Source organism: Clinocottus analis, unplaced genomic scaffold (assembly GCF_023055335.1).
Source record: "Clinocottus analis isolate CAN_PGR_092001 unplaced genomic scaffold, fCliAna1.0.p SCAF_11, whole genome shotgun sequence".
Classification (NCBI taxonomy): Eukaryota; Metazoa; Chordata; class Actinopteri; order Perciformes; family Cottidae; genus Clinocottus; species Clinocottus analis.
The window spans coordinates 13,009,054-13,026,278 of record NW_027175832.1 but is presented as its reverse complement, the minus strand read 5'-3'; the positions used below and the strand labels follow the sequence as shown (position 1 = coordinate 13,026,278).

General features: G+C 41.1%; 1 protein-coding gene across 2 annotated transcripts in view; it reads left to right on the top strand.

Annotated features, from left to right (window-relative positions):
• LOC137780688 (cadherin-18-like) overlaps window positions 1-17,225 on the top strand; it is a 71,658-nt gene that overhangs the window by 18,100 nt on the left and 36,333 nt on the right. For both annotated transcript variants that reach the window (XM_068568871.1, XM_068568879.1), the window contains exons 3-4: window positions 8,081-8,375; window positions 11,579-11,698. In XM_068568871.1, coding sequence (XP_068424972.1) covers window positions 8,081-8,375; window positions 11,579-11,698 — 415 coding nt within the window. The remainder of the gene's footprint in view (window positions 1-8,080; window positions 8,376-11,578; window positions 11,699-17,225) is intronic.

Genomic DNA, 17,225 nt, shown 5'->3' with positions numbered 1-17,225 from the left:
TGTTTTCATGCTTTCCCGCTGAATTTGAGCATATTTGAATTTCTAAGCTCTGCGACGGTAAAGAAACTGTTCCTTCAGTAAAGGCAAGCAAAGAGGGGTGGGGTGAAGCCGATAATAGGGCTGGTCATGCCGAGTACGGTCTTCTCTGAGTCGGTTGTTTGGGAATGAAGCCCCAGGAGGATAGTAAACTTGCACAAGGATATATGGTTTTTTTTAATACTTTTTTTTTTTTTTAAAGAAACAAAGATACAAACATACAGACATGGAACAAAAGGTTGGTCACCTATACATTTATACTGATGGTACACTGATGGAAATAAATGTCAATTCACCCAATAACAGATCGATAATAATCCTGTGAGGTCACAAACACAATCCATTTTTCCCAATACTTCAAAAATGTATCAAACCGTAGATTCAGAGTCATTCTCTCCATATTCTGAATATCAGTTACAATATCCGTCTAGTCATTCTCTGACTCTGGCCTGCAGCCATTTTCGTGTTATAGCCTTCTTGCTAGCTGCTAGCAATATCTTTAACAAATATTTATCTTGCACCAATACGTGATCTGCAATATTGCCCAAATAAACTGTAGAAAAGGAACAATCAAATCCATCTCCAAAAACAGTTTGTATTATTTGCATCACCGCCTCCCAGTATGGCTAAATGGCTGGGCAGCTCCAGAATATATGGAAATGATCTGCCAGCTGTTCCCCACATTTCCTCCAACATAGACCCCTTCCTGCCTCACCTGTTTGTGCACATTTTAATTTGGGGGTTATGAAATATCTAATCAGATTCCGCCAACAGAATTCCCTCCAGAGACCCGAGCCGGTGGAAGTGGACTGCAGAGAGCACATATTTGACCAGTCCTCCTCTGAAATGACAAGTCCAGATTCTTTCTTCCATTTTAATCTAACCTTATCTGTTGAGTGTTTTCTCCTGGATTGAATACTTGAGTATAATTTTGGAATAAGTTTCCTGTTGTCCATAGTCTTATATATGTCAATAAATATATCAATTAAATTGGCATCACATTTCTCCTTTGTTTTAATCTCCTTATTAAAGTAAGTCCTGGTTTGTAAGTACATAAAAAAATCCAGTTTTTCTAACCCAGACATCTCTGAAATTTTCTTAGGGCTATCCAGTTCTCCCTTTGGTGAAATTGAACAGTAAGAACTGATGCCAATTCTGTGCCAATATTTAAACCTCCCATCCAACCTTGCCGGCTTCAAGTCCAGATCAAAAGCGACCCGTATTAAGAGCAAAACATCATCTGCATATAGACAAATCTTCTGCTCTAAACCTCTAACCATGACATCTTTCATCACCTCATCATCCCTGATTAACTGTGCTAGGGGCTCTATAAATAAAGCAAAGAGGGCGGGGCTGAGGGGGCTCTCCAAGTTGACAACCTGAGAGAGGTGTCCATTAATCTTTATTCTGGCATTTGGTGAGGAGTAAAGATTTCTGATACAGTTAATAAAAGCATCCTTAAAGCCAAATCTTCTCAATGTCAAGTACAGATATCTCCAGCGAACGGAGTCGCAAGCCTTTTCCGCATCTAAACTAATCACTGTGGCTCTAATATTCCCCTTAATCACATGATCGATAACGTGTAGCACCCGTCTAATATTATCTTGCGTCTGTCTTTTACTTACAAAACCAGTTTGGTCTGGATCCACCAGTTCTACTATTATATGCTCCAACGTTTATTATATACTAATATTGACGCATACAACTTGTAGTCTATATTGAGTACAGAGATTGGCCTATATGAGCTATTCTTTTCTGTCGTTCCCCTCTTTAGGAATAACCAAAATTATTGCCTCCTTCCATGTACCTGGTGGTTCACCCTTTAAGTGTATAGTTAAAGCAATCAAAAAGTATAGGCACTGTTTGATCGTTAAAGGCCTTGTACCACGCAGCTAGGAAGCCGTCCGTCCGTACCCGGCGCTTTATTAGCTTTTAATCTAGAAATTGCTTTCCCTATTTCCTCCATTCTAATCTCTGCCAATAAGGCTTTATTCTGTTCTTCACCCATAGACGGTAGATCTAATGACTACAGCAATTAATTTATTTCCTGTGGGCTAGTTGTATTTGGTTCCTTATATAAATCTCTATATTAATTTTCAAAAATATGTTCAATATCCTCCAATTCATGGCACACTTTTTTAGTTGCAGGTTCCCTAATTTCGTATTTGGAGCTGTCTGCTTGTTGTTTCCTCAACCTCCATCCCAGAAGTTTCAGGGCCCCTGGTCCATTCTCATAATATCTCTGCTTTGCAAATTTGGATTTTTTTTCTCTAGTTCTTCCTCATATAGTTTGTTTATTTCTTTTCTGACATTTCTTATTTGATTTAGAATGTAAGGTACTTTCGATGTGTTCCCTCTCCAAAACATTAGAATTCTCTTCTACAACAGGTAGCTTTTTATGACTTTCCTTTTTTCTGTGTGTGGTCAATGCTATGAGCCTTCCTCTGATCACTGCTTTTGCAGCATCCCACAAAACACTTGGCGATACTTCTCCATTATTATTATTGTCCATATAATCTTTAAGTTCCTTCTGCACCTATTCCTGGCAAGTCTTATCATTCAAGATGCTTGTGTTAAGTCGCCAGGATGATTTTCTTTTTATTATCCAGATGCACAGTCAAATAAACAGCTGAGTGGTCCAATATCCCACAGTCTTTAAGTCTGTGTCTGTCTGAGTTGTAATTTTTAAAAAAATTGTCAATTCTTGACTATACACCTTTACTTGCTGAGTAGAATGTGAATTGTTTTTCTTTTGGGTGGAAGTCCCTCTATACATTGATCAGTCCTAGTACCATCAACAATTTTTTTGTTATCGTGGCATTAGGAGTTAGCCTCTTAAGTGTATTAGAGGAGTCATGTTTAGGTTGTAACTGAATGTTCCAGTCTCCTCCACATATTAGAACACTCGAGGCCTCAGAGGCCATCAAATCAAAAATTGACATTGCATTTAAACCCACAGTTAACACAAGAGTTATGTACTATTGGTGACCAAACTTGAAGTATTCTTGAACCATAGAATGAACTTAACAAGTGAACACAACACAAAACAAGCAAAGGTATCACAAAACTCAGGTGGACCTCCATTTTGAAGTAGAAAACCACTTCTTTTGTGGTGGGAGTAGTCTAGTTAACCCCCAGGGCTCCCCTTCAGTGCAACCGAGAATACCCCTACCTAGTGAGTGTATTTTGGGCACTTTGTGTGTTACCAGATCCCTTTCCCACATTCGGTCAACTATATTCCCCCTGTAAGCTAAGCCCATACAATTCAAAGAAGAAGTAATAAAATGATCTTATATTCAGTATAGGAAAAACAAATACCTCTTAATGAGATGGATGAAGTTGAAAGGGAAGCAACAGACAGTCTTTACACTAACATAACAAGGGCATACAGTTTAATGACTTAAAACAAATGTCATTATTAAATAAATGTCCTTAAATGGGCAGTAATCTTGCTTACCCGATTCTTTGCAGTTTAAAATGAAATTCTGTGTGTCAGTCTGTTACCTCCCGTTCCCCCTGTCTCGTTATTTTGGCCGGTCGCGGGACTCTGTCCTCAACTGGGGGACCGCCGGCAGAGAGGAGCAGAGAGACTGAGGTATCGTGGCTCTCAAGTCTCATGCATTGAATGTGACTGTCACTCATTACGGTCTTAAGTCACGCCCTCCCGACACACAGCTGTTCACGGCGGCGCTCTGTCATACTACTGTTATTTCAACTACTGCTGCTGCGACTACTTATATTATTGCTGATAGAACTGTTTATTCAATGACCTGTAGTTATCAAAAAAGAATTGTTAAGCCCCACTTTAGAAGAAAAATGTTCATGCCCCACTGCCCCAACAAAAGTTCAACCAATAGAGACTTATTTCAGAGTTAACAAGAATTTATTACAAATGCATATTATTGAATCGTGCAAAGTCTTTTGGCAATTGGAATCCATCCTGACTTAGGATAAGCAAGGGGTAGTAATGCTGACATCTCAGCCATCAGAATCCCCCCTGGAGTCCAGGCACTGGTGGTGGTGTTGAAGAAGGGAGTTGCCGCAACCCCTTGATGAATGATGAGCAGGACTGAGTGCTCATTGGAGGTGCATGGGGTGGAGAAGGGTCGCGTCGGTTCAAGCTGAAATGACAACTGACAGCAATCAAAGTGGGGAAACTATTTTAAAGTTTGACAGCAACACTGTGATTGGCTTACCAAAATTGCGCCGTCTCAGACTGGTTGGTTTATTCAACATACACGCCCCCAATCAGCTGACAGAGTGAATATATTTTTCGGATAACAATGTGCAATCTGTGCAAAACCAAACAGAATGAGTGCATATATGCAGATAGTATTGATAGTATTTAACAGGGTTGTAGATTTGATTCGGCCACTCTAAATTCATGGTCAATGTTAAGCTGAGATCTATATTCTGTTGTGAGAGCCGCAACAGCTGAAAAGATCTCACAAAGCTTGGCGTTTGTCAAAACGCCAAGAATCGTGGATGCACAACCGTAAACTGTTAACTGCATAACGTAAACATTTCTACAAAAGTACAGGCATTTCTCTATGTATTTATGGCATTTTAAGTCTGTGTACTTTTGTAATATGTGAAGTTCTCAATGAAGGACCCACAGTTTGAGAGCCACTGTACTACTTGGTGCTGCTTCTACTACTACCACTAATGTAATTTCAGTTGCTGAAACTACTCTTGTATTAACCACTACTTCTACGACGACAACTTCTACAGTTGAACAGTTTAGCTTCCAGCTTCTCCTGCGTCTTAGGGGAACAGGACCACAGTAGGCTGGACCCAAAAGCAGACACAAGAGACAAAGTGGTTTGTTCCGAAAAAACAAAGTCTTTACTCTAAACACAAACATCTTTGAGAAGGGTTCCTCGGCCAAACACTCATTACATCAAAACACACGGGCACAAGACAGAGGGCAGACGCAGACAAAATACACAGGGGAACGAGACACAGGTGGAAACAATGAGGGCGGGGCTTGCAATCACACATGAGGTTGGCACACGAGGGTGGAGGAGTCTGAAATGAGAGACATAGGCTGTGTCTACTACCGAACATTTTACAAAGTACACTGCAACACAGTGCTCTCTAATACAGAGCACTAACATCTGTAGTGCACTCCGTCGCTGATAAGCGTTGTATCAAATGGAACACTTAGGTTAACCAATTGGCGGAAGTGTCGGACGCAAATCTGTTCGCGGCACCCGCGAAATTAAGCCGGAAGTGACGTCCACAAATCTGCTTGCGATACCCGCGAAACTAAAACTGACAAAATGAACGCACTTCTTACCCTATTTTTGTCCCTTGTGTTCCTCTTTCTCCAACCTATGTGGAAACTCCCGACACCTCCACAATCGCGGCATGAGGATATAAATAAATTAATGAAAAGCTGGCGGAAAGGGCTCCTCCTCTTCTGCTACGTAGCAAAGATGGCGCCCGTTTAGTGCGAGTAGTGTCCATCGTTTTACACTGAATTTTTTGACCGTTTGCAGTGCGCCATCCGGGTACTTTCAGTGCACTGAATTCTGCTGGTTTTGTCAGTGTGCCGCTCTAGGCACTGAAAGTCAGTGCTCGAGGTGCACAAGTATTCGGTAGTAGACTTGGCCAGGGTGAGTGACAGCCAACACAACAAACAAACAGTGAACACAATACTACCCAGGTTGGGGTGTAATACTGCGTCACATTTTAGCTCTTTGCCTCTTTAGATAAACTGTTCAACTTCCAATTTTAGTACTTTTATAATTCAACTATCAGGTTTTTCAGCAGTGCAGTTCTTGGCTTTCTTTTTTTTTCCACGGAAGTTGCACATTTCCGTTTACCTTTACGACTACCATGGATTCTTTAGATGATGCAGTTTTGCTTCCAACTTTTCCATTTATACATTTCAACTACAAGCTTTTTCAGGAATTGAGTTCAATGCTTTTGGGTGTCAACATTGTTTTAGCAAGCTGTCAGCTTTCCAATGCATTTCCAGCAGGAAAAGCCTTTTCTAGTTCATTTTTGTTGACAGAATGATGCAGTGATATTTTATGAAGAGGACAAAGCACTTCACATTAGAGTGAAACCACCTTATCGGGCCTTTGCGCCTTTGCTCTCATGGTTAGTTTTAGAGCTTTGTGTAGCATGTCCTTTCCACCAGAAGGGAATTAACCTGTTTAAATCAATAACCGTCGCTTCCTGCCCGCCCACATGCTTTTGGATTTATAATTCCCCCTCACATCCTTTGTTCTTCTAGCTGGGAAGACATGCACAGGGGGAAATACTTCAGCCTCAAAATGTCAGTTGCTGCTCCTTCAACAGCTGCTGCACACTGACACACAGCCGTGCTGCTAGATTTGTTTTCTCTTACCTTTTTTTCTTTGCCTCCTCTTTTTATTAAAATGTTTTATTCTGTGCCAGGGAGATGGATTTCCTTTGTCTTAACACTGCAGCTGTATTCTAGCTCCTACTGACTGTGTATTTATGTTCCGTCTCTCTTCACAGCCTGATTGTGTCATGTTGTCTTTGTTTCATTTTATGGTGCCAACTGTGTCAAGATTTAACTCCTTTGTCACTTTGTTATTTCCAACATTATTTTGGTGCGAGGAGGCATGTGTATTGTTAGCAGATTTGCCATGTTCCACATGGCCTGAATACTATAAAATACAACAATCAAATAAAACCGTGTTTTTGTTCTTTAAATATTGGAAGTCTTTTCTGTATTGAACAGTGAATGATTTTGGATTGAGCTAAACGTGTGGATATTTGGAGACATAAGAGACCAGATCAAATCCCCAGATTTAAGGATCAGAGTGGGAAAAAAGAAGTTATGTTGCTTTTTTTTATTAATTGACTTTACATGCAATACTAAAAACTACCATTACCAACATCTGACAAAGAGTCCGGACCTTGTCTAATCAAATTCAATAGTATTTATATCGTCAAATGTCACAAATATAATGTTATTTTAAAGGCAACATTTTCTGAGAGCTGCTATGTTGCTAAGCTGCTATGTTTTCAATGACAAATGTTTTCATGTTTTAATGAAAAGCATAAACTAGCACTGTACCAAAGACAAGTACGGCCAGTGAAAATGAAGTTCACTGCATCTATTAGAAGTTGGTCCCTCCACCCTGACTTAACGTCACTAGAAGCCACGCCCCCTGACTGCAATTATTGTTAGAGTGAGCACTCTATTTATACTCCATTATAGTGAGCCCTCTACTTTCACCAGAGGGTGAAAGTCCACCCTAGATTTTCACACTGATTTTGGAATGAGCCTTGTCCGCTTGGTGTTTTGCCATATATTTGCTGTTGTTCGACACTGTCTGCCATTTTTGTAGCTTTCTCTTGGATGTATTATGACCTGGTGCCTGGTTGCTATGTTTTTATCCAAATAAATAAATACAAGCAGAAAGCAGGAACTCTGTGGATATGGAAACTACCACACACTCTAGTGGGTCTTGAGTGTTAATTGAGAGGGAATACTATGAATCTATACATAGTTTAAGAACATTTCTTATACTCAGGGTGACAAAAACATGTTTTGTCGGGATGTTGTTGGTGTCTCAAATGCTGCGTCATTTGTTGTCCTTTATGATGCATTCAACAGGATAAAACAATCAACAATCTCTTTTTGTTGGGCATTATCGGGCTAATAGCGTGCAATCTGAATCAAGCATCAAGCAAAAAAGGATAAGTTGAGATAATGAACCCAAAAGCGTGCACACCCAAACACACACAGCTTGTCACTCTGAGTTGTACCCGAAATATATATATTTTTTCCTCTCCATCTTTAATTTTCTCTGACACATCTAGCTCAGGAGGGACTACATGTTGTGGAACATGTTCTATTACACTTTCCTTTTCCATATTGTGAAATGGCAACTTTAACTTATTTTTCCCAGATTTGATAGCTGTGCCTCTCATTGCGTGCCCCTCACCATTAACTGACCACTCATCCTGACACTTGGCTATTACTCTGTATCACATACTTGTCAGACAATTTATGTCTCCTTCCTTCCCTCGCTCATTTTATATCTTTTAACATTTTCAGCTCCACTCTAACTCTGACGAGGGTGATGGTTCTGTGCGCTACATCCTGTCTGGTGAGGGGGCCGGGTCTATCTTCCTCATTGATGAGACAACGGGTGACATCCACGCGGCAAAGAGCCTGGACCGTGAGAGGAAGTCCCAGTATGTCCTACATGCAAGGGCCATTGACTGGCGGACAAACCGCTCCCTGGAGGCAGAGTCAGAGTTTATTATCAAGGTCCAGGATGTCAATGACAATGCTCCAACTTTCCCTGATGGACCATTCTCGGCATCTGTTCCAGAGATGTCTGATGTTGGTGAGCATGGCGCCTGACACACAGACATGACTTAGTTATATACTAACACTGACTGTATGGGACTCGCCATGCTGTCAACTAACTCCAATGTAAACACTTAACCCAGAGTATGTGGGGCGTAAGAGCTGTTGATGTAGTATAAGTGTGTAAAAGTCTGATTTTGGGTAGATGGGAATGGTGGTGGATGGGTTCACCAAACACAAGACTTTCCACCAGGAGACTGCTGTTTGTGGCCCGTGTCAAACTAAAAGTAAACGTTGACCTATTTTTTCACGTTTCATTTTTGTCATCCTCGTCGTTGCCGTAGTATTGTCACGTCAGTCATGTAAAGACAGAGATTGGATGATTCATGCACAAGTATAGGTTATACTAATGCAGAATGCCTCATTTGCTTTTAAATTTGTCCTTATTTAGATGCATTCTTTCCTGCTGTAAGTACAAACAAAGCCCTAAGTCCCATCACAAACAAAACCATTACAAACAAAACAAAAGCACCATCACAAACAAAACAAAAGCACAAACAAAACCCTAAGTCCCATCTAAAAATGTTACTGAATCAATGAATTTTCAGCAGAACAAATAAATGATAAAGAGTCTTGCTAAAAGATAAATGGCCACATGATCGGAGCTCCTTACTTTCTTCACATTTCTTCACAACATAATCTTCACAGCATCTTAACCTAACAAAATATTTTCAGGTTATCACAGGACTTAAAAGCCTGTCGAGTCATTTAATTTGGTCCAAATGTCACCTACCTGTAGCTACATGCCTCCACATACACAGTCTGTGCACACATTGCTTCTCAGCGGAGTCTTCCATTTGTTGTTGATGTTCATTAAGATATGTTTACATTCATAATAATAATTTGGGGGAAGTAGCTTTAGAGGGAAGCCTGATAGGCGGTCAGTGTTAGCTAGATTTAGCAACATTTGAAGCTTAGTAGTAGTAAACTTGTTGACGGCACCTTGACTTAATCAAGAAGATCTGCCAGTGGATTTGAAGGTTGTATGGTTGTGGTGCCTGGGCTGGTTTGAGTATGAATGTAACTGCTGATCTACTGGGTATTTTGCACACAACCATCTCTAGTGTTTACAGACAATGGTACAAAACAGAACAAATATCCAGTGAATGGCAGAGGTCATTGGAGAATGGTCAGACTGGTTATGACTGACAGAAAGGTAACTAACTCATAAGAACATCTCTGATAGCACAACATGTTAAACATAAAGGCAGATGTGCTTCAGCAGATCTAGCTAGCAAAAGAAATGGGAACAATACAAGACTGGAAAAATGTTTCCTGCTCTTTGCAGACGATGTGGACCTTAGGCACACACTATGGCTGTTTGCAGTGGGTGAGATGAGTCAGTACCTCAAACCAAGTTTGAGGAGTTCTCTGCAAAAAAATGAGCAAGCAGCCAAAATGAACTTTCTTTGTAAGGTGGCTGTGCTCAGCCTTAGAGATGAAGATTTTAATTCAGTTTATTTTCTTATAGCCCAAATCACAAATTAAATTTGCCTCGGAGGACTCTACAATCTGTACACATTTGTCATCCCTGTCCCAGGACCTCACATAGGATCAGGAAGCCTTCACTGCATGCCTAAACAGAATCACAAAGTTTTAGCTATTTTATAAATAATAATTGAAAGTTATAGCTATTTTATATGTAATTGCTTTTTAAAAATAGACATGTATTACAATATTATTATAGCCTTGAGCCTATGAGCACTATGCCCCCTGTACTTGGGGAACTTCTCAAGTTCAAGTCGTCAAATGAACCCCAAATGAGTTCTAATACTTACACTCTCCATTTATCCCACACTGCTCTTTATCGTCTATACCTCCCATCTCTTAATGCAGGGGTGTCAAACTCCTTTTAGTGCAGGGGCCACATGCTGCCCATTTTGATCTGAAGTGGGCCAGACCAGTAAAATCATAGCATAATAACGCAACAGTGCTCTATGTTTTCTAACTGTTTCCCCTCTTTTGGGGTTGTGACACCCATCTTATTTAGTGAATAAATTATGTTTTGCATTGAACGCTACGTCTCCCTCTCATCTTGTCTTTGCCTTGTCTTGGCATTGGAGCCGGGTAGCGACAGACTCCGAGTAGAAATAAACTGTTCTGATGTCTGGTGGTTTTGGCATAATGAGCTCTGTAATGCCTACCACGGGGGGACCCGACAGTCCGTTGTACAGTAGTCTGGTTTGATGGAGGACCCAAACCAGACAGTGATGTAACTGCAGAGAACAAACTGAATGGTGGCAGAGTAGATGAGAAATCAGCAGCTCCAGAGGCAGGTTGCAGTTCCTGCATCTGTACATCAACCTTTATTAATGTAAAAGCAGGTTCCGCCTCCTCTCGTTTTTCTTGATAGCGCTGTTTTGCGGTCTGTTCAAAGAAGTTAGAAGCACGGCAGATGTAGTGAGCTGTCCAGGATGTGCTCACCAAGACAGGTTTCAGTAAAACACAAGGTGGCGGATCTGCCAAAGTCTGTGTTTGCTCTATTGAAGAGCTGCAGTTCATCCATCTTGTTGGCCAGAGAGCGGACATCTCTCCTTTTTCATTTGATTTCCCTCATCTGTGTACTCCTCATAATGTTCCAGCATTCAGCAGCTAGCTGGTAGGAGACCTTGGGGAAGACCCAGGACACGCTGGAGGGCTTGCCAGTGAACGCCTCAGGTGTCATGATTTGAGTTTTCTGCTTCCTGTTTTATTTTGTAGTCTGTTGCTTGGGCATTTAGGTCCTCACTCTCAGAGCTTCCTGTGACATTGGGGTCCCCCAGAATGAGCTGGTAAATGTTGCGGGTGAGAGGGAAGCCTGGGTCAGCCTGCTGGACTTGCTGCCACCAAGACTCAACCCCGGAAAAGTGGATGGATGAATGAATGAACTCAAATACTTTGAGGTTCAGGGGACTTTCCTCTGTTCTCTTTAGTTTGCACTCAAACAGTTATCAATATATAGGTTGCTGGTGTGGCAATGTAAAAGTGAGCATGATCCATGGATCGAAATGGCCACCATAATGATATATTCCCCATGACCCTTTTATAGTTCTAAGGTTGAGAAGTAACTTTCTCTGAAATATGTTATTGAAAGTACTAAAGCTGTAGGCACCAACTTTTTCTCTTTTTATTGCTTCGTGGTGGTCAATGTCTGTGGCTTTTCACCATTTGATCACTTAATGTGTTCCTTTCTCTGTGCAGGAACATCAGTTTTGCAAGCGACAGCCTCAGATGCAGATGATCCAACCTACGGGAACAGTGCCAAGATAGTTTACAGCCTCCTGGAGGGAAAGTCCTACTTCTCTGTTGATCCCAAGACAGGTAGAAATTCTTCTGAGTTCAATTTAAAGACATTTTAATTAACTGCCGACCAGTGGAGCAGTTAATCATATGCACTTCTATTAATTAAAGATCAAACTTATTTTCCTACTCTTATCAATAGCCTGACAAAGTTCTTTGTCTAAATCATTTGCAACTAAGCAGTGAACTAAGTGCATTGTAAATCAAATGGCTGCTATTAGGAAAAGAGGCTGTGTATGAAGAAAGCTCTTCCTACCTGATCGCTCCCAAGCAAAGGTTTTGCCAGAGATGATACCAAGGCTCAAGAGAAAGGCCTTGTAAGTATACAGAGATTAAGCCTTCTCAGTAAGAGTGCTTGTAAATGCATATTCTACTCAATGTGAGTGGAATTGACTGGAGACTGAAAAGAGGTTTCACAAGCTTTACCATCTATGTGGCCTATGCTGATATGTTTGTATGTTTCTTGTATACAAACAGACAGCATCATAATGAGACAGCCTTAAAGGGAATCTGGTTGTTTTGCATATTATATATATTTATATACAGTCGTCCCTCGCTATAACACGGTTCACCTTTCGCGGACTCGTTGTTTTCCTGCTCACCACTGAGCCACAGTCGCCCCATGTTACTAGTACTCTTATCGATACTCTCATCAGTTCTTTTTGATTATTTTGTGATAGAAAAGGACAATTAATATGGGACGCAGCTGTGTGGTTGAACTTTATTAAGCCCTTTACTGCTAAGAATACTGTAAATAAATATATTTATTTTTTGGAATAGTATAAAGTCAACAATAGTAACTTATTTAAACCTTGCTGCTCACGCATGATGATTTGTTTACATATGAATAATATTGCAATGTTGATTTTTAACTGTATTTTTAACTGTATTAAAACTTATAATACGATTAGATCAAATCAAGCATTCTGATTGGTTGAGACAGGGTGTAGTTTATTTAAGCAATAAAGTACTGCACAGCCTGTTTACATTAACCAGTGTTTCATATCAGTGCACACTCAAAATAACAGGTGATTAAAAGTGTGCGACCGTTAGTTGTCATTTCCAGCTTGACAGTTGGCAAACATGTTTTGTGTCAAATTTGATCTTTTGGCGGGAATGACTTTAGATGAGTGGTTAGTCGAAGAGCATAATTCAGGTGGAAAGAAATTGAGACTCATGAAATGTTGCACAACGAAAAAGAAAAGTCAACCAAACAAAGTGAGCAATTAACTGCTTCACCAACTGGTGCGAAGAGATGAAGAAAACGGTAGACCTGAAGACCATAAAAAAAAGATAGGAATGAAATACTGCTGGATTTCTTTGGCATTGTGCACAATGGAAAGAGTGACCACTACGGGATCAGCAGTTACGTCTGCCTGCGTTCGGGACTATACAGATACCTAAATGATCCACCATCGAGTCAGGGCGGACAAATACACTACATGAATATGTACCGGCAGGTTCCGCGTCCAGATTGAAAGTTAATCGCGCATGCGCAAAGCTCCTGACCCCGCGGTCTGATCCATGCAGAGCACTTTAAAGCAGCATCACTTCTATATATATATATATATTGTGATGTCATAAGAGGAATGGTCATCAATGGGAGGTACATTCCTTCCCGCTGGTTGCAGCAAGGACTGCAACCAGCATGACATCCCAGTGACAAAGACTACAAGTCCCACTCAGCAGTGCAGGCAGGGGAAGGCGGCTGCACAGCTGAAAAGGATGAGGCTGATGAGCCTGAGGAGAGCTGGTGTGAGGTGGAAGACGGAAGGACTTATGTTTGTTTGTTTGGTACAACAACTGTGGTTGGAATTAAGTTTATTTGTTGGTTAAGAACGATTTAAATACAGAAACTTTAACTTAAAGAAACCCTCGCCTGTCCTTATTTGTGTACCAACGCCTCACCTCATGATCCCGACCTCTCGAGACGTCACAATATATATATATATATATATATATATATACAGTTGTCCCTTGTTCATCGCGGGGGATACGTTTCAAAAACAACCCGCGATAGACGAAATCCGCGAAGTAGTGAGCTTTATTTTTTTACCATTATTATACATGTTTTAAGGCCGTAAAGCCCCTAACTACACACTTTTATACACTTTTTTCAGACAGGCATTAACATTTTCTTACATTTCTCTCTTATTTAAACACTCTCAAAGTTTCGTGGATTTAAAAAATAAGCCCGAACATGTTTGACAAATTTAATTTTAATGATCAATCCACGAGGTCCTCTGACCGTGCCTCTTTGTCCAGGAGCCGCTCCGCGGACTTTTTATCCGGACGTATTCTGTCCTGTACATGAGACACTGCACGAGGAAACCTATTGACAAGGTGTACAGTACAGTCCCTTAGCTTAATGAGGGCGCAGAACACAATGCACGTTCATACTGTACACTGTAAAAAACAAAGCAACAAAAAAAAAAATCTGCGAAAGGTGAACTGCAATATAGCGAGGTGTATAGCGTGCGTGCGTGTGTGTGTGTGTATATATGTATATATATATATATATATATATATATATATATATATATCATTGTATTAGGGGGGTGGTCCCTGAAAAAAAAAACCCTGCCCCCCCTGTAATTTTTTCTATAGCGCCAGATCACAAAATGTCATTTACGGTTCTCTTTTCTATAGAGCAGATCTAAACCTTGTTCTGTTATTAAACAAACTAAACGGCCGTATTTTATTGATCGGATCTACACAACAACTTGTCATTTATGTCTCTACGTGGTTGCGCGAGCCCATGTCGATGTGTCCTTGAGCAAGACACTTAACCCTAAATTGCTCCCGTAGCTGCGCCTACGAAGTGTGAATGGTTGATGTTACTGATGTGGCACCTTGCATGGTGGCTTCTCTCATCTGTGTGTGAATGGGTGTGAATGGGTGAATGATGTCATGTAGTGTTAAAGCGCTTTGAATGGTCGGAAGACTACTAAAGCGCTATACAGGTTCATTTATCATTTTCAACTTTATTTGGTTGAAAGGCAGCTTACTAATACTATTTTTAATGTCGCTGGTAACCGTAATATAAAAGCAATAAGGTACTCGAGGCAGTACTGTATCTACAATAATGTACTGTTCAAGGGTTGCTGACCCGACGTACCTAACAACACCCATGAACAGTACATGATTAAACGATACAGTACTGCCTCTCTTTACCTTATTGCTTAAATATATACAGGCAGACTCATTGTTACCTAAATGCCTTTGACAATAAAATGGGTAACAGCCCTCTGACACTCATACACCCTTTCCTGTGACATCTTCTCTCGTTACTAGTGGGAAGAGACTTTGGCCGGGTCCAGCACTGGTATTCAGAGGAGGGGTGGGCTGGGGCGCGCTTTGACCGGTGGTGGTAGAGAAAGGGGGGGAATGGACTGGGTCATGGCTGCAGCCTCAGGCCAAATGTTGTGCTCAACTGCTGGTAATCCCGGTCTTATTTGTGAGGGTTTGATTGTATTTGAGACAAGGGTAGTTTTCACCATCTTCTGGAATGAAACGAAGCCACACTCCAGATCACTTTCTTCTGTCATATATATCATGCTGTACTGAGCTTGAGTCAGTGTGTGTGTCAGAGTAAAGCTTGACTTTGCCTCTCGTACAAAAACAGAGATAGAGAGAGGAAGTTTTCAACGCTGCGTTTTTGCACATGGAAGTCACTTTATAAAGTACCGATAGCGGAACCATTAATTCCGGACCTTATCAATACTCTGGGTATTTACTACCGTTTCATCGGTTCCTGTTTACACCCGAGTTTCGGGGGCATACCTAGCATCAAGAGGATTTGGCTGCCGTCTCCTTACGTGTGGCCAGCCAATAATCTATATACAATCAATACAATGTGACCTGAATGCAATGGAACTCTTATTTTGTGACACACTAATAGCAAAAAGTCTTCCTGAATATATGATAAATGTAAATCTCGACCCAAAGTATTTGGAGTTCAGCAAGAGGAGCCTCTACTTGCTGCACTACAAGCTGTGAGTAGTACTTGTGGTGTTCTTTATTTTTTTGGGTGCACACCATCCTTTCAATTTATAATTGAATGATGAGACTTCCACCTCCAAAAACAGGGACAACTGGATCTTAACCTCAGAACATTTAGCCACAGTCTTTACGTCAAAAGGACTGAGCACTTATCTCGGCTGTCAAATCCTAAAAACAAGACCACCGCTGAGAGGATGACCGGAATGGAGTATGGAAACAAGCAATTGATTAGACCAAAACTGGTCACAGCAGCAACTGGGAAAAAGTCAGAAATCAGTGAAGATCTGACAAAAGATCAAGGGAAGCCTTCACTTTGTGGCACCAAACCCTCAGCATTGGTCAGAGTAGTCAGTCTGAATACTCTCTGTAAAGACAAACTTTCAGTTTTGCGTTTTAATCTGGCCAACCAGTCAATCAATCCCACTCCCCAGTACAAACACTCCAATAGCCTTCATTAAAAAAAATAAGCTTTTAAAGTTGTAAAATTAACTAACAGCTTCCTTGGCATAATGAATGTGCATTCGACCCGCAAGACTGCGTTCATCTGTCACATCCAGCTTTGTTCCTCCAACACTCAACATGTGAAGAAATGCAACAAATTACTGGACGACCTGAACAGAGAATTCTGCCGTCGGTTCTCTGATTCAAAAAGAGATGTCTCTTCAACTGGTATCATGTCCCCAGGGCTCTCAAGTTTTGAAGACAGGCAAGCGTGACATATATCCCCTGGTAGCTGTTGACAGGGGTGGCGCCGACAACAGCGCCAACAAATACGTGTCGCTATCCCACTTGTCATACGTCTTACCCAGATACAACAGATACAAAATATATATTTTTCTCATTGGCTTTTCGTGTAACCCAGTTCTGTTTTTTGATTGGCTGATGAGTCACGGCACAACTCCTCCATAGTGAGGGCAGTGCGACCAGGTCATGTTTGCATGCTGCGGCAGATTAAATAGCCTAGAGGTTTTTTTTAACGTGAGAAATACGATGTGTGGCGGGAGGGCGTGACTTAAGACCAAAATGAGTGACAGTCACGCTCAAAGCGTGACACTTGAGAGCCCTGCGTCCCCTCCAGGCAGCAGCGGACCCGGCCATATTGCGGCAGATCAGCTATGTTCCTGCTCGAGGATATGTTCCTTCAAAAGCTTTTAGAACGAGTGTATTCTACACCACAGCTTGGGCATGGCAATGTTAGGTGTAAAGTGGTTACCCAAAACAGTATCCAAATCATAACATAAGAGCATTTTTAAATGGATGTTTAAACATTCGTAGTAGTTTGGATGATTGTATTTCCTCTGGACAGCAAGCATCTAAGAGAAAGATACTTATATCTGGCAAAATAAGATGGTAGATGTCCCCTTTCTGGTAATGTTGGAAGTCGAGCAGCACAACAGACAGGAGGAGATTGATAGGCTTATACAGGAGTGCACAGGGAGCCATCATGAGCACTATAGATGCATACCTAGTTCTACGACTACTTTGTTTACGACTCCCCCTCATAAGTGTAACATAGACAAACTATGACACCACATCTTTAGTTTGG